The 22,181-nt window shown below is 51.9% G+C and overlaps 4 protein-coding genes and 1 long non-coding RNA gene across 8 annotated transcripts in view; 2 read left to right on the top strand and 3 right to left on the bottom strand.

Moving 5' to 3' along the window:
- The window catches only part of PSME1 (proteasome activator subunit 1), a 22,733-nt gene extending 19,707 nt beyond the window's left edge, over positions 1-3,026 (top strand). Inside the window, exons 2-11 of the mRNA XM_006760855.1 lie at positions 1,008-1,040; positions 1,170-1,232; positions 1,337-1,427; positions 1,544-1,603; positions 1,724-1,821; positions 2,089-2,157; positions 2,242-2,309; positions 2,413-2,467; positions 2,542-2,628; positions 2,807-3,026. Coding sequence (XP_006760918.1) covers positions 1,008-1,040; positions 1,170-1,232; positions 1,337-1,427; positions 1,544-1,603; positions 1,724-1,821; positions 2,089-2,157; positions 2,242-2,309; positions 2,413-2,467; positions 2,542-2,628; positions 2,807-2,887 — 705 coding nt within the window. The 3' untranslated portion in view covers positions 2,888-3,026. The remainder of the gene's footprint in view (positions 1-1,007; positions 1,041-1,169; positions 1,233-1,336; positions 1,428-1,543; positions 1,604-1,723; positions 1,822-2,088; positions 2,158-2,241; positions 2,310-2,412; positions 2,468-2,541; positions 2,629-2,806) is intronic.
- On the bottom strand, positions 51-2,405 carry LOC107182665. The gene is made up of 3 exons (XR_001513392.1): positions 2,298-2,405; positions 1,144-1,152; positions 51-63 (listed from the first exon to the last, which is right to left on the bottom strand). It is a non-coding gene; the product is annotated as an uncharacterized LOC107182665 (long non-coding RNA).
- Positions 3,027-3,028: 2 nt separating the features above from the next.
- On the bottom strand, positions 3,029-5,218 carry EMC9 (ER membrane protein complex subunit 9). The gene is made up of 5 exons (XM_006760856.2): positions 4,784-5,218; positions 4,584-4,660; positions 3,657-3,726; positions 3,474-3,568; positions 3,029-3,263 (listed from the first exon to the last, which is right to left on the bottom strand). Exons 1-5 carry the CDS (start codon positions 4,979-4,981, stop codon positions 3,083-3,085), a joined length of 621 nt encoding a protein of 206 aa, XP_006760919.1. The 5' UTR covers positions 4,982-5,218; the 3' UTR covers positions 3,029-3,082.
- Positions 5,219-6,197: 979 nt separating this feature from the next.
- Positions 6,198-10,443, bottom strand: PSME2 (proteasome activator subunit 2). Of its 2 annotated transcripts, none has more exons than XM_015562083.1 (11): positions 10,079-10,443; positions 9,527-9,559; positions 9,038-9,100; positions 8,734-8,820; positions 8,599-8,629; positions 8,415-8,512; positions 7,257-7,325; positions 7,035-7,102; positions 6,800-6,854; positions 6,418-6,504; positions 6,198-6,325 (listed from the first exon to the last, which is right to left on the bottom strand). In XM_015562083.1, the coding sequence occupies exons 3-11, from the start codon at positions 9,059-9,061 to the stop codon at positions 6,245-6,247; spliced, it is 600 nt and encodes a 199-aa protein (XP_015417569.1). In that variant the 5' UTR covers positions 9,062-9,100; positions 9,527-9,559; positions 10,079-10,443; the 3' UTR covers positions 6,198-6,244. The 2 variants fall into 2 exon arrangements, with proteins under 2 accessions (XP_015417569.1, XP_006760917.1); XM_006760854.2 differs by lacking the exon at positions 10,079-10,443 and adding an exon at positions 9,870-9,995.
- A 236-nt stretch (positions 10,444-10,679) lies between these two features.
- Positions 10,680-22,088, top strand: RNF31 (ring finger protein 31). 3 transcript variants are annotated; one of them, XM_006760850.2, is made up of 21 exons: positions 10,681-11,000; positions 11,088-11,234; positions 11,388-11,543; positions 11,755-11,823; positions 11,915-11,990; positions 12,241-12,412; positions 12,906-13,293; positions 13,471-13,758; positions 14,033-14,281; positions 14,398-14,583; positions 14,690-14,896; positions 17,483-17,656; positions 17,740-17,838; positions 17,927-18,016; positions 19,681-19,795; positions 19,911-20,029; positions 20,303-20,416; positions 20,533-20,590; positions 21,287-21,383; positions 21,651-21,819; positions 21,960-22,088. In XM_006760850.2, exons 1-21 carry the CDS (start codon positions 10,809-10,811, stop codon positions 22,011-22,013), a joined length of 3,219 nt encoding a protein of 1,072 aa, XP_006760913.1. In that variant the 5' UTR covers positions 10,681-10,808; the 3' UTR covers positions 22,014-22,088. The 3 variants fall into 3 exon arrangements, with proteins under 3 accessions (XP_015417568.1, XP_006760913.1, XP_015417567.1); XM_015562081.1 differs by having other exon boundaries at positions 10,682-11,000; positions 13,468-13,758; XM_015562082.1 differs by lacking the exons at positions 20,303-20,416; positions 20,533-20,590; positions 21,287-21,383; positions 21,651-21,819; positions 21,960-22,088 and adding an exon at positions 20,190-20,296 and having other exon boundaries at positions 10,680-11,000; positions 13,468-13,758.
- Positions 22,089-22,181: the final 93 nt, after the last annotated feature.

Below are 22,181 nucleotides of genomic sequence, written 5' to 3'. Positions count from 1 at the left end.
GTGCAGGAGGCAGCTGATCGATGTTTCTCTCTCATCGATGTTTCTAACTCTCTATCTCTCTCCCTTCCTCTCTGTAAAAAATCAATAAAATATGTTTAAAAAAAAAAATTCAAATTCCAGTGTCCATAAATAAAGTTGTATTAGAACCTAGCCACACTAATTCATTTAGGTATAGCTACTTGCCTGCCACAATGGCAGAGCTGAGTACTGTAGTTGTGATAGACACTGTATGGCCCAAAAAGCCTAAAATATTTACTATCGCCTCCAAAAGCTGTGCGGAGAGCGGGTTATGGAGGAATGGAGTCCACAACAAGGGTCAGGAGAGAGCTGACTGGAGTCTGGGTTGGGGTCTGAATGGCACTGCGTTGGCCAGAGGATGCTGGGGAGTCAGGGACCCAGGCTGGCAGGGCTGGGGGGAAGCCAGGTTTGTTCCACAGCTGAGGAAAGATGGTAGAGCTCCGGATAAGGCTTATCCCTGGCCCAGGCCAGCAGATGAAGAAGAGAGCCAGTGCGAAGTCGGGAGGCGGGGTGCGGGAGTCCAAAGGCGGGCACTGGCCGGGTAGAGGGAGGGCACGCCTGGCGAGGCCGGGAGTGGAGAATCAGAGCCCAGAGATCACGGGCGTGGAAAGGAGACGGGGGAAGGATCGTGGAGGGGAAGTCCGCTGGCCCGGCGCCGGGCCCACACACAGGCGTGGTGCGGGGCCTCTCCGACCACCGCATTGCCTTTTCCATGGGGAGGGCCCGGGCCCACCACACAGGGCACGGCGCCCCTGCCCCAGGCGCAGCCGGCTCTCACCCCTCTCCTTACACAGCCAGGAGCCCCCGGGATCTGTTCTCACTTGAACCACTCGCCCTTCGCCGCCAGAAAGGTTCTCATCCCCAAAACCCAGCCCCAAGGGGACCCACTCCACCTTCCCCAGGCCAGGCCCTACACAACCCTAAGGGGACAGTACTCAGATGAACTGGCCATAAAGCCAGGTGTCTGAAAGGCTGCCTGTGTCCCACAGGTAGATGTGTTCCGTGAAGACCTGTGTACCAAGGTAAGACCTGCCCCATCAGCACCCCATCCCTACTCAATTCCCACTGCTTAGCCCTTCCTTACTGCCTAGGAAGGACATTTGATTCTGACCCCTCCCCCGCAACTTCTCCCACCTCCACCTCATTCACAGACAGAGAACCTGCTTGGGAGCTATTTCCCCAAGAAGATTTCTGAGTTGGATGCATTTTTAAAGGTACTGGGGCTGAGCAGGGAGCTTTATAGAGTAGGGGCCAAGGGGGAGACTCTAGGGGCCACGAGGATGCCCTTGCCTCCAGCCTCCCTCCTACCCTGTGCCAGGAACCAGCTCTCAATGAAGCCAACCTGAGCAATCTGAAGGCCCCGCTGGACATTCCAGTGCCTGACCCAGTGAATGATCACCATGCCCCCTGTTAGGGTAGTGCTGCTTTGCTTGTTTTGGAAGAAACAGCAGGAGGCAAGCCAGGAAGAGCTGGGAGGAGGGTCCCAATGATGGGGGGAATTAGCCTTACACCTGACTCCCAAGAGCCATTCTTTCCCTGCAGAAGGAAGACAAGGATGAAAAGAAGAAAGATGATGAAGACAAAGGTACCACGATGGTGGGAAGGGTCTTGAGTCTTATCTCCCAGGAGCTCCTCCTAAAGGATTCCACTTCCCCACCCCTCACTCAGTCCCAGCCGTGTGACTGACCTATTGCCCACTCTCTAGGTCCTCCCTGTGGCCCAGTGAACTGCAACGAGAAGATCCTGACCCTCCTGCAGCGCCTAAAGCCAGAGATCAAGGATGTCATTGAGCAGCTTAACCTGGTGAGCCCTCCTACTTCACTTCCACCTCTAGGCCTTAGGTCAAGCCCTGGTCTTCCTTGGCCCCTGCCATTTAGGGCATGGCACCTGCCAGGTCTTAGCAGGAGAGGGCATAGCCACAAAGTCAGAAGTTTAGGCCCTGGGGCTCAGGATGGTCTTGGGATACCTCCACCCAGGTGAAGGTATGGCAGGAAGCAAGCAAGGAAGGACAGGAAGTTGGGAATTGGGTTGAGGGGTTGATGTGGCTTTGATGCTATTCCCTCCTCCCAGGTCACCACCTGGTTGCAGCTGCAGATACCTCGGATTGAGGATGGAAACAATTTTGGAGTGGCCGTCCAGGTTAGCGCACTGCCTCATTCCTCTCCGTCCTTACCTCTCTAGTCCATGCTGTTTTCCACTTTCCTCCTTGAATTCTTTCCCTAGGAGAAGGTGTTTGAGCTGATGACCGCCCTTCACACCAAGCTGGAAGGATTCCACACTCAAATTGCCAAGTGGGTGTCTGCCCAATTGCACCCATTACACTCTCTGCCTTTGGCTTGGATAGAGGCTTGGTCTCTCTCCTTCTCCCACGCCACACCCTTCTATTTCCCACAGGTATTTCTCTGAACGGGGAGACGCCGTGGCCAAAGCAGCCAAGCAGCCCCATGTGGTAGGTGAGACCCAGGTGGGGTGTATGAAGGGAAGGACGCATTTGAAGTCAGCCCTGACCCAGGTCTCCCACAGGGTGATTACAGGCAACTGGTGCATGAGCTGGATGAAGCAGAGTACCGGGACATTCGGCTGATGGTCATGGAGATCCGAAATGCTTATGTGAGGAGGAGAGGGTGGGGCAGGGGTGGGCAGGGGAGGCTTTCCCAGGCCACCCATCCCCTGACTCTGCAAACTGGGGGTGAAGGGTGACAAAGCTCTGTGTCTCTACAAGGTTAGAAATGAGGCACAGAGCCACTGGGAACTTATGGCTAATCCCCACTCCTCCCTGGTCCTATAGGCTGTGTTATATGATATCATCCTGAAGAACTTTGAGAAGCTCAAGAAGCCCAGGGGAGAAACAAAGGGAATGATCTATTGAGAGCTTCCTCTTATACTGTAGTGCGTCCAGCAGAGACCTTCCTGTCTTTGACAGGGAACTTCAGACTGTGCCACCTTCTGCCATTTGAGGTTTCTCCCTCACTTGCCTCTTAGGCACAATAAATATAGTCATAATGGTATCCACTAGCTCAAGTCTCTTTATTGGATCCTGACACACACACCCCATGGCCCTGGCTCAGGCATTTCCATTGGTGGGACCAACCCACTGAGTGATTTTGGTGTTGAGCTGCTGGTTGGTCCAGTCCTGCCGGATGTCATCAAGGTGGCAGTCAAAGTCCACAAGGTGCTGCTGGGCCCGGCTCTCCAGTAGTGCTCCCACCATCTGTCGTGACTCCTCCCAGTCCCTCCACATCACTCTGAAATAATAACCCTCATGGAGGTCAAACTCAGCAGGCAGTGGGGCTGGACATAATAGAGGTTAGGTCTAAAGCAGCGGTCACCAACCTTTCGGATCTCAAGGACCACCGGTTGGCAACCACTGGTCTAGAGAATGACACTTGGAGCAGGACCAAGGACAGAGGCCCCGACACTGGATTTCCAAGAAGTAGAGGGAGTGGGGCACTCACAAGTTCTTGTCCTTGGGGACCCAGCGGAGACCATGGTTCTCTAGAACGATGACTGGGGGCACATGAGGCTGAGACACCAGTTTCTGATTATCCAACTGTGTAGATAAGGAAGGGCAGGTGAGAGCTTCAAGGATCTGCCTTCCTACTTTCTTTCCACCCCCCTTCTCCAAACCCAAGCCTCACCATAATAAGTACTGCATCAGGGAAGAATTCTGCAATCCGCCCAGCGATTTTCAAGGCTAGGGGCCCAGGGCTGTGTAGAGGGAAGATCAGAGGAGTGAGGAGCCGACTGGAGAGGCCCTGTCCCTCTGAGCTGTGCTTTCCAGATCTCACAGACATGGATGCAGTGATTGCCTTTCCCTGTAGTTAACCTGGGGGGTTCAGGTCTGCTTGATGCTTCATGCAGGACTGCTTGATGCTTGAGTGCTGTGGGAAACAGGTGCTCAGACACTGCTGGTGAGAGTGGAAAGCAAAGGTGGTCTTGGGGGGTAAGTTGGCATAACCATCCAAATTTAAACTGTATGCTGTACATATGCTGACCCAGATAGTCCACTTATAAAGAAATTACTGTAGGGCACTATAATAAAAAATCAGAACAACCTCAATATTCAGTGTAGGCATTCATAAATTATGGTACATCCTTATTCATATTACATAGCCTTAGCTTAGGTAGATCTTGGAGTAGGGATGGAAAGATGTCAGCTATTTATTAAATGAGAGAAAAGTACATTACAAAACTATGTATACTTTGATCCAGATATATCAACATATAAGTAGATGATTTTTTTCTACTTATAGAAATTTTGTGGTTTTACGTTGCTCGCTGGGCTTCCTGTATTGTTTTAGCAGCTGGGGGAGGGGCACCTCGGTTAAAACAAGTGTCAGCCTTTTCTTACACACAGTCATCCTGCCCTCCCCACCGCAGCTCCTCCAGAGCGTCTTTACATTTGTTTCCTCGCTCCAGTGCCCAACCTCGTGCCTGGTGTACAGTCCCTGCTCCTGAGCGTTTGATAAAGGAAAGATGGAAGGAATGACCCAGAGGAATTCTCTTGACACCACCCCCACACTCACCCCTAACCCTTAGCCTTCCGCCTCCGGCCACCGACTCACCTTTGGTCACCGAGAGCTGCATTGGCATGGTAGTACCCAGCCAGGACCAGGCCGGCCTGCGCGCCCCACATCTCTACCTGCCATGGGAAAGGGGCCATCAGTAGGCGGCCTGCAGGCGTTCACGCTGCTAGAGGCGGGGACAGGCGTGGGCTGGGGGAGTTGGGGATTCACGGTGGTTGGTGCGCGTCCAGCAGTCGCACCTGGTGGAGGGCGACCTCCAGCATGACGGATAGGGCCAGGTGGCTGTGGAACAGCGGCACACAGTCGGTGAGGCACAGGCACTCTCCCGACTGCGGCGCCGGCGCCAACAATAACCCGTTGACCGCGGCGTGCGGGTACCGGGCGGCGTGCAGGCACATCTTCCCGTAGGCCCGGGCCGAGATCTCCACCTCCCCCATGGCGAACCGGGCGCCCGCTCGCGTCTGAGAGGCTTCCTCCAGCGCCCGACACCCTCCCTGGGCCTTCCTGGGCCCTCTCGCTTAGGTTCGGTGGTGACCCTAATTGGGCTCGAAGGTGCCTTGGCTCTGGAACCTGGGTCCAACCCGGCCCGGGACGTAGGCGGCCCGAGAGCATGCTGCAGAGCAGAGCCCGCGCCGCCCGCGCCCGCGCCCGCCTCCAGGGGGCGGCCGCAGACCCGGAGCCGCCCGCTCCGAGCCAGACCAGCTTCTAGGGGACTGACTACATGGTGCTCTGTGATAGGCTTGGAGGTTCTCATTTTGTCCAATCACCGGCCTCAGCCAAACTTGCCCCACCTTTGTCTCCAGCGGAGTGGAAAGGACCCGCCGCTGTGAAGAGAACTGCCTGCACGCTGATTGGCTAGGCTGCCAACTTGGACCTGTGATTGCAGGATGGCTTCTGCGGTTACCTGTGCGGCCGGCCCCGAACGGCCCGCTCAGCCCGCGTTAGGTACTTTGAACTTGAGCATGTAGCGAATTACCTTCCTCCTACTATCGAATGAGTGGGTTTGTACTCTAGACCGGCTCTTGCATTTAATAATGAGCCAACTACAGGTTATCTGGCCTTTGGTTTCCTTGATGTAATATCTGCAGAAACAAAGACAACAATTGGCTGAAGGAGGGTAAAAAAACAACAACAAAAAAAAACTATACAGACCCATCCTTCCCATAATGTCCTGTGCTGTAATTTGCTTTAGCATAATTCCTTGGGAGTTTTTTTTCCTCCCATCTTTGAGAAGTTCAACCATTAACCTGTAATTCTTCCAGTGAAACTTCTTTCTCCAGGCTTGCTCTGAGCTGATGAAGGGATGAAAGGCTTTTCTTTCTTCATTCCCTGACCTCAGCCAAAGAGCTTTCCTCTTGTCTGTCCAAACCTTGATTCGTCCTATAAGGACTGCCCAAATACTGCCTCTTCCAGGAAGCACTCAGATGGAAATAATCTTGTGAAAATCCCAAATACAAGTTATCTTCATGGCCTTCGTGGAAGGTAACAGTTTCCACCCTGTTCTTTAGGATGACTTCTTAAGAACAGAATGGGCATATAATTCATCTTTGTCTTCCTGGAACCCCCTACCTTTCCCGCCACCACATTCACATTGTGTCTGGACAAAGGTGGCACTCAGTAAATGCTTTCTGAATGAATGACACACACCAGAGGTAATCCACACAAAGTATTGGTAATTTATTTCTCTTCTAGCCCTGGGGTCAGTACATAGATGGCTTCTCTTCACCCTTTGGGTTGACAATTTTCTCCAGGTTGCTGCTAATGATATGATAAAGCTCAGCCTGAAAGAAGGCCAGAAGTACAGCAGTCAGGACCTTGGCGTTCCCTCTGTACCCCCTCATCCAAATCCCGTGGGGGCTTACTCCATACTCACATAGAAGGCCCTTAGATTCAGCACCATGGCCCTGAGCTCCCTATAGGCTGCCTCATCTCGCTCGTGCACCAAGGCCCGGTAATCCATCTGGGATGTGGAAGGCAAAGCTGAGTCAGGAGATTGAGACATAGTCTGGTTTCCTCACACAGGGAATAGGTAACTTGAGGATGAGCCCTTACACAAGAAACGGGATTCCCATCGTGCCAAACAAAAAAAGGGGTCAATGTTTTTGAAACCCAAATCAGTTTCCTAGGCAATGCTTTTACCTTAATATTCCCCGTATTGAGAAGGTCATAAACAAGACAAAGAGGACTTCCAGCCCCCTTTCCTCACCCTCCCACCTGCCAGCCTCAGCTGAAAGGCTAGTAAACAATCTACTCACCACATGGGTCTCCTTGGAGGCCTTGGCCACAGCATCCCCACGTTCTGAGAAGTACCTGCCAGGAGCAAGGGGAGTAACCACAGAGTGAGCATTCAGAGAGATACATTCCCTCAGGCCCTTCCCAAAGCCCCCCATCATCCCAATGGGACTGCCCAGCTTTGGGAGTCACAAAAAATGTCCCCATAGCCGCTCCCCTACCCCCCGCCACCCATGGTGGCCTTCTTGCTGCCCTCACTTGGAAATGGTTGTCTGGAAGGCTTCTACTTTGGTCTTGACTGCATTCACCCTCTCCAGCACCTTCTCCTGCGGGGACAAAAGAGATGGGAGGTAAAGAAAATACTTCTTCTCCTCCCGTCTTCACTCACCTTCTTCTTCCTCCTCCCAGTATGTCAAGCTCCTATTCCTTACTCCCCAAATCTCTCCCAGCTCTTAATGTCTTCACATACCCTTTTCTTACCTGGATTGCTACCCCAAAGTCATTTCCATCCTCAATCTTGGGGATCAGGTGCTGGATCCACGTGATCACCTACATGAAGAGGTTATCATGTCGGAATCATTCAACAAACTTACTGGGTTCTTCCTATTTCTGCTATTGCATAATAACAGCTATCTTTAATTGAGCATATATTATGTGCTAAGTACTGTGTTATGTATTATACATTTCATTTAATCTTTCAAGTTATATACTTTTTTAAAAAACTGCTTTATTTATTTACTTGTTATTATTATTATTTTTAATCCTCACCCAAGGATTTTCCATTGATTTTTTAAAAATATATTTCATTGATATTTTACAGAGAGGAAGGAAGAGGGATAGAGAGTTAGAAACATCGATGAGAGAGAAACATCCATCAGCTGCCTCCTGCGCACTCTCTACTGGCTATGTGCCTGTAACCAAGGTACATGCCCATCTCCGGAATCGAACCTGGGACCCTGGAGTCCGCAGGCCAACGCTCTATCCACTGAGCCAAACCGGTTAGGGCTCCATTGATTTTTAGAGAGAGTGGAAGAAGGAAAGACAGAGAGAAATATCAATGTGAGAGAAACACATCAATTGATTGCCTCCAACATGCACCCTGACCAGGACCCAGGCTGGGGAGAAGCCTGCAACTGAGGTACGGGCCCTTAACCGGAATCGAACCCAGGACTCTGGTCCACAGTCTGATGCTCTATTCACTGAGCCAAATCGTCTAGGGCTCAAGTTACATATTCTTATTATACCTACTTAACAGATGAAAGAACTGAACCATAGAACATCTAAGTGACTTACTTAAGATAACCAGCTAGGTAAGTAATAGAGTCATGATTTGAGCCCAGGCAGTTTTCCTGTAGGGCCCAAACTCTTAAATCAACCCACTATATTATAGCATCTGCTCTACCCACCAGGTATAGCAGTGAGTTCTGAGGTTATGGAGGTGAATATAGCACGGTCTTTGATTTCAGGGATACCACTGTGATATCAGAGATCTAGCAGAACAAAGGGTATCTAAACCCATGTCACAGAAGGAAGTTTCCTATTCAGGAACAGGTTCCTGAATGAAGGACTTGCATTTCTGAAGGACACCTGGGCCTGGCCTGGCTTGTCTTCTCTATTTCTCTCAGTCCCCAGGCTTACCAGAATACATTTTTCTTTGAGAGTCCAGACTTCTGGCTTAATCAGGGCAAGCAGGGCCAAGAGCTTCTCATTCCCAGGGAGAAAGCCGCACTTAGGGACTGTGGAAAAGAGGAGATTTAGGCCCCTTCTTATCCAGCAGTCATTGTGCCACTTCCCTTTCCCTAGCTACCCCTTCTTCTCTTACCTTCTTTCTTCTCTTGCTTATCTGTTTCCATCTAAAGTAGAAAGGGTGAAAGTAGCTTCAGAAAAGTCATGGAGGTTAGAGAGCCATCATCTGCACTGGGTTTACCATCTAAACCCCACACCCTGAGTGCCTCACCTCATCATCTTTGGGTGGGGGGTCTGGTATAGGGATGTCCAGTGAGGCTCGGAGAGAGGTCAGGTCAGCCACATTGAGGGAGTCCTCCTGCACAAAGCTTACTGTCAGGGGCTGCCCGACCTTCCCTCCAACATCCCACCTGCCTTCTCCCTCCCAACCTAGGCTCAGGCCTCACACCGTCCTCAAGTTCCCAGTCCACCACTCACAAGTGTTCTCTGCATGCTGAGCCCAGCTGTTAGTTAGGGAGGGTGGGTGGAGAGGGCAGAGGTCATGGGATGGAGCAAAAGGGGTCCATACTACTCACTTGCAAGAGCTGATTCAGGTGCATGATCTTCTGTGGCAAGAAGCTATAGAGGAATTCCTCAGCCTGTGGATTATATTGCAAGGGTGGGGAATCACAGAAAAGACTCAGTCTGAGAAGTGGGACTGGTAGGGCCCTTGAAAATTACTGAACCCAAGACCTACAAATGAGGAAACTGAAGTCCTGAAAAGTGAAGGGACTTGCCCAACTGGGAAGTGGCAGATCCAAGGTAAAGGCTGTGGTATTCCTGCTTCGGGGCCACAGCGACTCCCTCCACACCAGAAGAGGAAAGAGAAGTGGCAGAAATGGGGACAATATTAGAAGATATCAAATTAGAGGTAGAGATCAATTAGGTGCTTATCTTGGGTGAAGGCTTGATAAGGGAAGTAGGACCCAAGTCTAGTGTGGGTTTAGGGGTCACTCTGAGAGGTCGTGATCCTTAAGCATCGGTCTAAGATTCTGGGGCAAATAGCTTGAATCCAGAAGACTTACCTCCTGGAAAAGATTTTGCCGGAAGACATCCACCTGCATAGAGAGCAGTACCCGAACGTTGGTTAAGGGTCTCAATTGTCAACAGTAAGATCCCGTCCCCAATTAAATGCCCTCCAACTTGGCTCTGGCCTTTCCCACAACCAGCCAGATTTCCTTGGAAGTCCATGCTCAGTGCAGAGACAGGCCAGAGGGCAGGAATCTGGGAATCCCCGGGCAGAAGTGAAAGCACTAAAGAGAGAGGTTGGGGTAGGTCTCGGGCACGGCCTTGGTTCCCTGAACACCCAGCTTCGCCTCTATCCGGGAGCGCTCCCCGGCCCCCTCCTAGCTTCCCGGTCCCCATTACCTGTTTGCGGGCTTCCCCGCTCAGGCGCACCCCACAAGGCTTGGCCATGCTGCTCCAGTGGCTAGATCTCGGGTCTCTGGGCTCGCCTCCTGGGCTTTCGCTTTCACTCCCCACATCCAGGCCCGCCCCCCTTAACCCCACCCTCTTCCTCTTCCCCCCCGCCCCCTGGCAGGCCGCCAACCGTAGGGAGCCCCTTAGCCATACTCAACCAGTTGAGACTAGGAGAGGCGGTGCTGACTCGGTCGGGTACGAGGCCGGGGCGGTCCGAGGGAGGAGCTAGGGCGAGTGGAACCGCGAACGCAGAACTGGGGCGGCCCCGCCCGAGCAGGGGCGGGGCTTACAGGAAATCAGTGTCGGAATGAGAGGTGGGGAGCGGGTGTTCAGAGGTGGAGAGGCATCGGAGCTTCGGAAGAAGTAGGAGGGGGCCGGGGACTGGGGCACGCTAGCAGCTATGAAAGGGAGTAGGCGGGGGCTCCCTGCCGCCCACGCCGACTGGAGAAGACTCGCTGGAGCCCGGCACGGGCGCAGAGAGGGACTTCCCCAGGGGGGACCGGAGCCAGGCTTGGAGGGAAATTAGGTAACGCCGCTCTCTGGGCTCCCCGGAAAGGGGCGGGCCAGCCTGGAGGAAGGCGGGGAATATCTCCAGCACTGGGTCCAAGTAGAGACGCCCTAGGGGAGAAGCCAGGGGCCATGTACCCTTCTCATTGGCTGGGAGCCAGTCTCCCTTCATGGCCACGCCCCCTTGATTTCATGACCCCGCCCTTTCCTAACCTTAAACCCCGCCTCTTCCTCTGAAACTGGGTGGCAGTCCCGCCCTCTACTCCAGTACTTCCTGTTCCCGACTACCCCTGGCTGGGGGCCGGGGCCCCTAGAGTGACCGTGGCCGGAGTGACCCTGGGAGGCTGCGCGTACTGGGTTGCGCTGCGAAGTCAGACTGGGATGCCAGGGGAGGAGGAGGAGCGGGCCTTCCTGGCTGCCCGCGAGGAGCTGGCTAGCGCCCTGCGGAAGGATTCCGGGCAGGCGTTTTCCCTGGAGCAGCTCTGGCCGCTGCTGGTCACCTCTCTGCCTCCATCCGCCCGCTACCAGCAGCTGGACGCCGCACGCCTGATCCGCTGCAATGCTCGCGGGCAGGTGAGGCCGGGCACCGCTGGGGAGGGGGACCGAGAATCTGAGCCCGAGCTAGGCGCTCACAGCTCTCTGCTCTGTGACTGCTCTCAGCCCCAGACCTACCTCAGCACCCTTTCCACGGCCCTGAACATCCTGGAGAAATATGGCCGCAACCTCCTCAGCCCTCAGAGACCGCGGTACTGGCGCGGGGTCAAGTTTAATAACCCTGTCTTTCGAAGTACGGTGGATGCTGTGCAGGTGAAGCCCCTGGAGTCCCTTATGGGAGAAAGGACTTGGGCTTGGGCTAGGGCGGGGCGGGGGTGTAGAAGGGGCCTGAGCAGAATGGGAAGGGGTTCAGCCCTATTGGGAAGAGGGCCTGCTGGGTGTTGACCGGTTGTGAATGTGTGGCAGGGGGGCCGGGATGTTCTGCGATTGTATGGCTACACCGAGGAGCAGCCCGATGGGTTGAGCTTCCCGGAGGGGCAAGAGGATCCAGATGAGCACCAAGTTGCTACAGTCACCCTGGAAGTACTGTTACTTCGGACTGAGCTCAATCTGCTGTTAGAGGTGAGGCGTCTCAGGTCTTGAGGGCTTAAGCACCAGGGCTGGGAAGGCCTGCCTAACTCCAAAGCCAGCCTAGGGATTCCCATGCTACTAAGCCCTGAGCATAGTCCCCTCAGCAATCTGGGAGCTCCCCTTACTGTTCTTCCTGTGAATGTTGGGGGACCAGGTCTTAGAGGGGACTGTAGGTGGGAACTCTTCTTTATCTTGTTTACAGAATAATCATCCAAGACAGCAAGCACTGGAGCAGCTGCTGAACGACAAAGCGGAAGATGATGCAAGGAAGGCAGGAATGGGGCTTTGGGGCCTGGTGAACAGAGTGGACAGGGGTTGGGGACTCTCCAAACCCTTGCCCATTCCCTGCCCTTTTTCCTCAGATGCTACAGCTCTCAGAGTTTGCCCCCCTACTGAGAGAGATTGCTCCTGGCCCCCTCATCACACCCTCTGCCCCAGGTATTATTGGTCCTATCTTGGGAGGGGCAGGGTTAGTAGACCGTATGGATGGAAATTTGGAACCCTTCTCTGTCTACCTTCTTGGTTATCTTTCTTTTTTAAAAAGAGGTTAAAATGGTTTCCTTAAGTCCAGATATGTGGAAAGTAGTCTGTGACTGGTTCCCCCCTTCTTCCCCCGCCCCAAATCACATTCAAATGTAACCTGGCCTTTTTCAGAAAGATGTTCTATTCTTTCTCCCCTGTTTTCCAGACTCCACTCCTGGTCCTTGCTTCCTCTGTGGTTCTGCCCCAGGCACACTGCACTGCTCAGCCTGTAAACAGGCCTTGTGCCCAGCTTGTGATCGCCTGTTCCATGGGCACCCATCCCGTGCCCATCACCTCCGCCAGACCTGGGCCCCTCACGCTGCCCACTTGACCCCTAGGTGAGAGGCCTTCTTTTCTGGGAGGGAGTGAAATTAAGAGAACTTAGAATTATTTGAGAATTTTCTGTGTACCATATTCTGTGCTAAAGACTGTTTTATAGAGGGCAAGTAGCTAGTAATTGCCCTCCAGGAGATCACAGACATACATGTTAAGCAAGTAGCAGTCACAACAAGATAGATTATCATGGTGTGCAAATAGGTAATAGGAGGATGCAACCCAGTCTGAAGATCAGCTCAATCAGCTGACAGTGTTTTAAGCACCTAGAATGGTCAGGCCCTATGTTAGGGATCTCTACCAGCAAGATGTAAACTTTAAGCTGTCATTTAAGTGTTGAATAGGCTACGGGTATGGGAGTGTTCCAGATAGAACAAAATGTGCAAAGGCAAGAGCCATGTATCATCATGCAGGGAATGAGGGATGCCCAGGGTGGGGGACCCAAGCACCCGTGGACCCCCCCACCTCAGCAGGCCATGTCTGCTTTTTCCATTGCAGCTTACCTGCCGCAGCTCCACCACTGCCCCAGCTAACCTCCTTGCTGGCCCTCGGAGATAACTCTCTTTCGTCCCCTGATCCTGCAAGTGTCCGCCTGTCCTGGCACTGTGCCACCTGTTCCGTGCTAAATAAACCTTGGGCAGTGCTCTGTGAGGCCTGTGACCGGCCCAGAGGCTGTAAGGGGTTGGGGCTGGAGATTGAGGGTCCCCAAGGAGCTGGCGGCCTAGAACCTGAACTTACACGGGGTCACTGGGCCTGCCAGAGCTGCACCTTTGAGAATGAGCCAGCGGCTGTGCTGTGTGCCATGTGTGAGCGACCTCGGCTGGCTCAGCCTCCTAGCTTGGTGGTGGATTCTCAGGATGGTGGCATTTGCCTGCAGCCCCTTCAGGTAACCTGTTCCTGGCCTTCCCGGCTCTTTATTTGCACCTGTTACCATAAGCCATTCTCTACCTCTTCATCCCTGGTTTTCCATCAGTTTCCCCTTGTCTTCCAACCCGCTCCCGACATTTCCATCTTGAGCCTCAGCCAACTTTCAATGGGATAATTCTTTCTGCCTTCCCAGCAGAGAGATACTTTGCTCTCCTCTGCCCAGACTTCGATCTGGTACTGTATTCACTGTACCTTCTGCAATTCGGGCCCTGGCTGGGTATGTGCTATGTGTAACCGGACCAGCAGCCCCATCCCAGTAAAGCATGCCTCCCGGCCCAATGCCAGCTCCTTGGAAGAGCGACTCCCCAATCCAGAGCCTCCACGACGCCTCAGTGCCCCTCTGCCCAGTTCCTGTGGGGACTCTGAGAAGCAGCGCCAAGACAAGATGCGGGAGGAAGGTCGTCAGCTAGTGATCAAGATCCGGGTGAGGATTTGGGCCTGGGATGAGGTGGGGCTGAGCTGGTGGGGGAAGGAGAGGCTGCAGTCAAATAATATGAATTCTTATAAATCTGGTGATTGTTAGCCACAGCTACTTGTTATCGAACATATTGAACACTTCCCATATGATAGGTGTCATGCTTAGCTCCGCTCACATGATCATGGTCTGAGCTCAACCACTGTCAGCGTTTTGGTGCTGTCTGAGGGGGATGGAGGGCACCTTCCTGATCGGCCCTCTGTCTGGGTGGACTGTGCCTTAGGAAGGAGAAGCCGCAGGCGCCTGTCCAGAGGAGGTCTTCTCGGCTCTGCAGTACTCTGGCACTGAGGTGCCCTTGCAGTGGCTGCATTCAGAGCTGCCCTACGTGCTGGAGATGGTGGCTGAACTGGCTGGACAACGGGACCCTGGGCTAGGTGCCTTTTCCTGTCAGGAGGCCCAGAAAGCCTGGCTGGATCGTCATGGCAATCTCGATGAAGCTGTGGAAGAGTGTGTGAGGCTCCGGCGCAGGAAGGTACCAGCTGTGCTAGAGGTGGGATAGGGTTGAAGGTTGTAGGTCAGAGCCTCTCATATTCTCTCCTTTGCTTGCTTTTTCCCTCTTTATTCCTTCTCTCCACTCCCAACTCTCAGGTGCAGGAGCTCCGATCCCTGGGCTTTGGGCCTGAGGAGGGATCTCTTCAAGCATTGTACCAACACGGGGGTGACGTGGCACGGGCCCTGACTGAGCTACAGCGTCAACGCCTAGAGCCTTTCCATCAGCGCCTCTGGGACAGTGGCCCGGAGCCCACCCCTTCATGGGACAGTTCAGATAAGCAGGTGCTGGGAGGAGGTGAAGAGACACATGGAGGGGGAGAAGGAAGGCTGAAGGATAGAAATGGGTCTGACAGCCACTTCTTCCCTCTCCACCTGAATCACATTGCAGAGCCTGGTCAGACGACTTTTGGCGGTGTACACACTCCCCAGCTGGGGCCGGGCAGAGCTGGCGCTATCGCTGCTGCAGGAGACACCCAGGAACTATGAATTAGGGGACGTGGTAGAAGCTGTGAGGCAGAGCCAAGATCGGGCCTTTCTGCGTCGCTTGCTTGCCCAGGAATGTGCTGTGTGTGGTTGGACCCTGCCCCGCAACCGGGTAAGCCCGTCACACTGAACCTGGCCTCAGAATGACTCTCATTCCCTTTAGACCCCCACTCTATTCCAGCCTGTCTCTGATCGTCTTTTGCTCTACAGTTGCCCATGTGCCCCTGAAGGCTTCTGGGAAGGGGAGGGCAAAATCAGGCCGCCTCTCCCAACCCCCATTTTTTAATGTTCTGTTATGGAAAATTTCAAACATACAATGGTAGAGAAAATTGTATCACAGATTCTCTTCTCCACTCTCCACCATGTATTCATGACTAGGTGTCAGCAATTATAAATGTATGGCCAATGTTTATTTCTTCACACACACAGGATTATTTTGAAGCAAATCTCAGGCCTCATATGGCTCATCTGCTAATATTTCAGTATGTATCTCTAAAATATAAACGCTTTGAAAACATAGCCACAAATACAATGTCACATCCAAAAAGTTAACAGTAATTCTTTAATAACATCATCAAATATCCATTTTGGCCCTGGCCTGTTTTTCTCCGTGATTAGAACATTGGCCTGAAAACCTAGGGGTCACAGGTTTGATTCCCAGGTCAAGGGCACATACCAGTCAAGGGCACAGACCTCATACCTTATACCTCAGTTGCAGGTTCCCTAGCTCCAGTAGGGGCCTGTGTGGGAGACAACCAATCAGTGTGTCCCTCATGTTGATGTTTCCCCCTCTCTAGAAATCAATGGAAAAAATATCCTTGGGTGAGGATAAAAAAAAACAATAATATATATATATATATGGCTAATATGCTAAGTGTCCATCCAGGTAATGACATCACATAGCAACACCCGGTTTCCTCTCCCTAGCAACGGCTTCCTCTCCCTAGCAATGAAAAGAAATAGTGGACCTTGAAAATGACTTCAGGTTGCCTCACTGCACAGAATATATTTTACCCTTTGTTCTCCCTGTGTGTTGATATTTACTGCTGTGTTGCTGACAATTACCTGGAAGAGAAGTTGGGGTGCTTCACTGGACTGGAAAAGTTTAGCTAATTGAGAAAGCAGGTCTAATTAAGCAAATTTATTCTATATCTATAAAAGGCTAAGTTGACTCATGTATGTGCGATACATCTAAAGCTCTCGCTAGCGCCAATCGCACACGTGTGTTTTGATCTGTCATTGTCGGTCGTGAATTTGGTTGATACTTCTATTATAGAGAAAGGGCGAATAGCGATATTAAAATATTTCTTCTAATTAATTTCCTTTCAGTGTGCACAAATTCATGCACCGGGCCACTAGTAATAAAATAAATTAACAGGAGTAACTTTTTAAAAAAACCCATTTTGTAGAAAAAGGCCCCTTCTCATCTCCTGAGCCCCCACTTATTTTAGGTGAAAATTGGCAGTTCTTTGGCTAAATACAGTCCAATTTAGTTAGGCTCACTTGGTATACTTTTTGTTTTGTTTTTACTCTATTTTAAGATAATTGTGTATTTATAAAATAATCGTAGATTCATAGGAAGTTGTAAAAATAGTACTGAGTCCTGTGTGCTCTTCACTCACCTTACCCCAAGATGACTTCTTGTATAATTATAGTATAAGGTGAAGTCCAAAAACTAGACATGTATACATTGTTTGCTAGACTGCAGACCTAGTTTGTTTTTTCATGGATGTGTGTATATGTGGTTCTATGCTATTTTAACCCATGTAACCACCACCACCTCCACAATTCAAGGTACAGACTGTTCCATCACCACAAAGAAATTACCTCATGCTTCCTTTTTGTAGTTGTATATACACAACTTTGTCCCTTTCTCCTGTCACCTGGAAATCACTAATCTGTTCTCCATCTCAATCATTTTGTCATTTCAAGATTATTTGTGTGTTAGCTTTAAAAAAAATGTTTTTGTTAATCATCACCCGAGGATATTTTTTCCATTGAATTTTTAGGGAGAATGGAGGAAGGGGGAGAGACAGAGAGAGAAACATCAATGTGAGAGAGACACATCCATTGGTTGCCTCCTGCAGCACCCTGATCCAGGGCTGGGGACCAAGCCTGCAACTGAGATACATGCCCTTACTGGAATCAAACCTGGAACCTTTCAGTCCGTGGGCCAACACTCTCTCCACTGAGCCAAACCAGCGAGGGCGAGGGCTAGGGCTTTTTTATGTTTTTATTGACTTTAGAAAAAGAGGAAGGGAGAGGGAGAGAGAAATAGAAACATCGACAAGAGAGAATCATCGGTTGACTGCCTCCTGCATGCCCCACACTGGGAATTAGACTCCAACCCTGGGCATATGCCCTGACCTGGAATTGAACCAGCAACCTCTCTGTGCATGGGACGATGATGCTCAACCAACTTGAGTCACACTGGCTGGGCATATGTGTTAGCTTTTAATTGATGTGAATGCCTTTAGGGGACATTGGTTAATTTACCTTAGTTTTACTATTGTCTGTTTTCCTCCACCTGACAGTCTTCAGACATATAGGTTGCCTGCCTGGCACTTGTTGGCATATGAGGCTGCTACCCCTGCCCAGTTGTTAACTGGTGGTTTCTCAGTGAACACCTAGCTATATCCCCTTCCTCAGGCTGGCAGCTATGGCTTCTGACCCCCTTCTCTCCCTGCTCACCCTCTAGATGCAGGCTCTGACTTCTTGTGAATGCACCATCTGTCCTGACTGCTTCCGTCAGCACTTCACCATCGCCTTGAAGGAGAAGCACATCACTGACATGGTGTGCCCTGCCTGCGGCCGCCCTGACCTTACCGATGACACACAGCTGCTCAGCTACTTCTCTACTCTTGACATCCAGGTACTGCAGATTCTGGGACGCAGGGTGCCCTGGGCTCTGAATAGGAACCCTGCCCACCCACCACTTCTGCATTCTGTCCCCAGCTTCGAGAGAGCCTGGAGCCAGATGCCTATGCCCTGTTCCATAAGAAGCTGACTGAGGCTGTGCTCATGCGGGACCCCAAGTTCTTGTGGTGTGCCCAGGTAAGTGGCCTGCCCAGCAGAGCTGACGGGAGGGTCAGGGGTGGTGCCAAGTCAGGCCTCGGATAGCTTTATGCTCTTGCACCCACAGTGCTCCTTTGGCTTCATATACGAGCGTGAGCAGCTGGAGGCAACATGTCCCCAGTGTCGCCAGACCTTCTGTGTACGCTGTAAGCGCCAGGTGAGGCACATCCGTCCTTCCAGAAATACCTGCTGCACGCTGGAGGTACTCTGTTAGACTCGGGGGATCCTGGAGAACAGAACAGACACGAGCTCTGGGCTCAGAGTGCTGACAGACTAGGCGGGAGGAGGGGTGAGAGAAGAAGGAAGGATGAGGGAGATAGAAGAAGCAGCCTGAGCGGGGAAGAAGGATGAAAGGGGAGGAAAGGATAGAGGGAGGAGGGATGAAAGGTAAGGTAAAGGAGGAAGGGTGCCAGTGAGGGAGGAAAGGAAAGAAAATGAAGGGAGAAAGAGCATAATTATACAAGGGCATAAGTTCTGTGAAGAAAATGAACAGGAATCTGAGGTTAGGAATAATGGAATGGACCTACTTAGGATAGAGAGGTCAAGTCTACTCTAAAATGGTGTAATTTAAGCTCAGGCCTGAAAATTAAGAGGAAGAAGAGGACGTCAACTATGCAGAGATTATTGGGACAGAAAGAGCAGCACACGGAAAGGCCAAGTCAGGAGAAAGTGTGTGGTTGGAGCCTCAAGAGCAGGGTGAGAGTGGCAGGCAGTCAGAGAGGAGCGAGCTGCCTGGTCAGGAGAGGCCTGGGGCCAAGTGAGGAAGGTATCTGCTTTTCATCCTAAGACCAAGCAAGGGGTGATACGAGTTCATTTATCTTTTAAAAACTTTAATGTTTGATACAAAAAGACTGCATCTATATTACGAGAGACAATAAAATAAGTCCCGGAGCCCTGACTGTATAGCTCGGTTGGTTGGAGTGTCATCCTGATACGCCAAGGTGGTGGGTTCAATCCCCGGTCAGGGCACGTGCAAGATTCAGCCATTGAGTGCATAAATAAGTAGAACAACAAATCAATGTTTCTCTCTTCCTTCCTCTTTCTCTCAAGTCAATTAATAAATAATTTAAAACAAAGCAAAAAACCTTGAGATCCTACCACCAAACCTCAAAACTAGGACACTCCCTATTCTGTTGAAGCTGCCTAACTTACACGTTTTTTTCCCCCAAAGAGTTTAGAGATGTTCTTTAAAGTATTTTATTGATTTCTCTTTTTTTAATGTATTTTTATTGATTTCAGAGAGGAAGGGAGAGGGAGAGAGAGAAACATCAATGATGAGAGGGGGAAAAAAAATCATTGATAGGCTGCCCCCTGCACACCCCTCACTAGGGATCAAGCCCACAACCCAGGCATGTGCCCTTAACCTGAATTGAACCAGGACCCTTCAGTCTGAGAGCCAAGGCTCTATCCACTGAGCCAAACCAGCTAGGGCTGCCTGACTTACACTTTCAAAGGCATTTTGACTGCAAGGTGGAAGACGAACCAAAGGGAAGTCTGAGTGGAGGCAGAGCAGCCAGTAACTGAGGCAAGTAATTGAGACCAGACCGAACCTGGCCCAGAGGAAGATGGTCACAGTAGGATGGAGAGAAAGGTCAGGGTTGTGAATAGACATGGTTACAATGTTAGCTCGGCTTGGGTGTTGGAAACAAGACTTGCTGGTGAGTCTATGGTGGTATGAGGACACGAAAGCCCCAAGGCTGGCCCCTCAGTTTGGGATGAGAGCAAATGGTGAATGGCAGTGCCATAAACTAAGCCTGGGACACTGGATATGAGTAGAAGGGCCTAGGAGCTCCCATGTGACTCTTGCTTTCCTCCTCGCAGTGGGAGGAGCAGCACCGGGGCCGGAGCTGTGAGGATTTCCAGAACTGGAAACGCAACAATGACCCAGAATACCAGGCCCAGGGCCTGGCGATGTACCTTCAGGAAAATGGCATTGGTAAGGCTGCCCCACTAGCCCCGTTTGCCCAGTAATCTATCGTTGCCAGTGGCTCTCTTCCTGAAAGCCCCGAGGAGCAGTGGCAGCCCTAGCCCTGACCTGCTGTCCCTTGCAGACTGCCCCAAGTGCAAGTTCTCGTATGCACTGGCCCGAGGAGGCTGCATGCACTTTCACTGCACCCAGTGCCGCCATCAGTTCTGCAGTGGATGCTACAATACCTTTTACGCCAAGAATGTGAGCCTGAGAATGGGGACGGGAGGGATAGAAGGGTAGGGGCTGCCAATGGATGTGAGGGGTAGAGGCCACTGAGGAGCAGCAGCCCAGGGGAAGAGAAGAGGAGGCTGGTGGGTGTAAATTACCTCTCTCTGTCCCCTTTCCCCTCTGCTTGCTCCAGACCCTCCAGTGTCTCCATCTACCCCCACCCCTACACCCCTCATGCAGGGGTTCCTGAGAGACCAGGACCCCAACAGTCTCCAACTTCCCCTCTCCTATCTGGGTTTCTGCCAGAAATGTCCAGACCCTAACTGCAGAGTGAAAAAGTCCCTGCACGGACACCATCCCCGAGACTGCCTCTTCTACCTGCGGGACTGGAGTGCTCACCGGCTCCAGAAGCTGTTACAGGTGAGGGGTGGCCAACCAGCCTGGGTTTGCAGGTTGCCCGGGAGAGGGGGCAGGGCCTAGGATCCAGCGGGCTGGCATCCAGGATAACCTAACACCCCCCATCTGCTCCTTCTCAGGACAATAAGGTCATGTTCAACACAGAGCCCCCAGCAGGGGCCCGGGCAGTCCCTGGAGGTGAGTGTCGGTCGGGACAAACCTTGGAGAAGGGGAGAGGGTAGCTGGGCGCACCCTGTGCAGTGAGTATAGGGGAAGTTTCAGCTTCTGAGTTGAAGACTCATCCTGTGCGGACTTTGTGCCCATAGGCAAGTTAACCTTGTTTCTTTCTCTGTAAAATGAGGGTAATGTTCACTTTCCAGCTCGGCTATTTTACATGAGGCCACATTAAAGCATCGAGCACCTTGATACTAACTTTCTTCTCCCATTCCCAAAGGTTAATGTTTAATTAGTTCAGTGAGTATTTACTGAGACTTGCTAGTTGCACTGTCTTAGGTCCCATGAGGGCAACAGAAAGATGTTACATATGGTTCTAATATACCCTACTTCTTACCATCTACAGAGTAAGACCTTCACAGAAGTTAACTATGCAAGAGCTAAGTCACAAAAGAACTGTCTCAGGGCGTATGTGATTATAGGCTAAAAGGCAGCTTGGATAAAAGCAGGGCAACAAGGTCCCTGCTTTTGTATCAGAGCTGGTCTGCCATGACGGCATCTCTAAGTACCCTCCCACCACCACCACCACCACTGTTTGAGCAGAGGCTTCTGTCCCCCAGCCCCTCCCTGGAGGCTGCCTCCCTTCCCTCCCAGTTCTCTAAGGCTTGGTTGTCAGTGGCCTTTTCCCAACAAAGGATCTTTTTCTGCCCTTACCCATAGGTGGCTGCCGAGTGATGGAGCAGAAGGAGGTTCCCAACGGGCTCCGGGACGAAGCTTGTGGCAAGGAGACGCCAGCTGGCTATGCCGGCCTCTGCCAGTAAGTGCCAGCTGGGAGCATGATGCTGGGGAGTACTGAGGGTGTGCCCAGGCAATAAAGTGGGTCTCTGGGAGCAGTAGGTCCTGCAGGGAGTAGGAGGGAGGGGCTCTCTGGACAAGAGCCTGGATAGGTAGCAGCAAGCAATGTGCTCAGGTTGGCATGCATTCACAAGTGAAGGTTGTCAATCTTATTCATCCAAGTATACCTGGGCACACTCAGTTACTACTAGCCAAACAGAACAAATCTCCCACTTTCTAATCTCCTCAGGGCACACTACAAAGAGTATCTTGTAAGCCTCATCAATGCCCACTCACTGGACCCAGCCACTCTGTATAAGGTGGAGGAGCTGGAGACAGCTGTCGAGCGCTACCTGCATGTGCACCCACAGCCACTGGCTGGGGAGGATGCCCCTGCCTACCACGCCCGCTTGTTACAGGTGAAGCCTCCCCCACAACCTCACCTCTGATGCTATGCTCTGAAAGTCCCCTGTCCAGTCTGTGTCTGAGCTCCAGAGCTCCAGGATTATCATCATCGTCATCATATCATCATCATCTCTCTCTCTCTCTCTCTCTGCAGAAGCTGATGGAAGAGGTACCCTTGGGACAGAGTATACCCCGCAGGAGGAAGTAGCTGAGGGCGAGGGTCCTGATGAGGGTCCCACGTCCTCAGGAACAGCTCCAGCACCAATAAAGAGGCATCTCCTTGCCCAGGCTTCTTGGTGGTCCTTCTTCCTGACCCCACTATCTGGGGGCACCAGGGAAAAAGGGGGGTGAACAGAGCTTTGCTGAAAGGGCCCCC

Source organism: Myotis davidii, unplaced genomic scaffold (genome assembly GCF_000327345.1).
Source record: "Myotis davidii unplaced genomic scaffold, ASM32734v1 scaffold157, whole genome shotgun sequence".
Taxonomy (NCBI): Eukaryota; Metazoa; Chordata; class Mammalia; order Chiroptera; family Vespertilionidae; genus Myotis; species Myotis davidii.
The sequence above is the reverse complement of the archived record's forward strand: the minus strand, read 5'-3'. Positions and strand labels throughout refer to the sequence as shown.

Coding starts and splice junctions, on each gene's coding strand:
- EMC9 (XM_006760856.2), bottom strand. CDS start 4,981: ATGGGGGAGGTGGAGATCTCGGCCCGGGCCTACGGGAAGATGTGCCTG. Junction 3,727..4,583: donor GCAGCTCTCGGTGACCAAAG/GTGAGTCGGTGG, acceptor CCCTCTACACAG/CCCTGGGCCCCTAGCCTTGA. Junction 3,569..3,656: donor CTGATGCAGTACTTATTATG/GTGAGGCTTGGG, acceptor TTATCTACACAG/TTGGATAATCAGAAACTGGT.
- PSME2 (XM_006760854.2), bottom strand. CDS start 9,917: ATGGCCAAGCCTTGTGGGGTGCGCCTGAGCGGGGAAGCCCGCAAACAG. Junction 9,560..9,869: donor GCGGGGAAGCCCGCAAACAG/GTAATGGGGACC, acceptor CTCTCTATGCAG/GTGGATGTCTTCCGGCAAAA. Junction 8,630..8,733: donor CCCCACCCAAAGATGATGAG/GTGAGGCACTCA, acceptor TTTCTACTTTAG/ATGGAAACAGATAAGCAAGA.
- RNF31 (XM_015562081.1), top strand. CDS start 10,809: ATGCCAGGGGAGGAGGAGGAGCGGGCCTTCCTGGCTGCCCGCGAGGAG. Junction 19,796..19,910: donor CCTTCAGGAAAATGGCATTG/GTAAGGCTGCCC, acceptor TGTCCCTTGCAG/ACTGCCCCAAGTGCAAGTTC. Junction 21,820..21,959: donor ACCACGCCCGCTTGTTACAG/GTGAAGCCTCCC, acceptor CTCTCTCTGCAG/AAGCTGATGGAAGAGGTACC.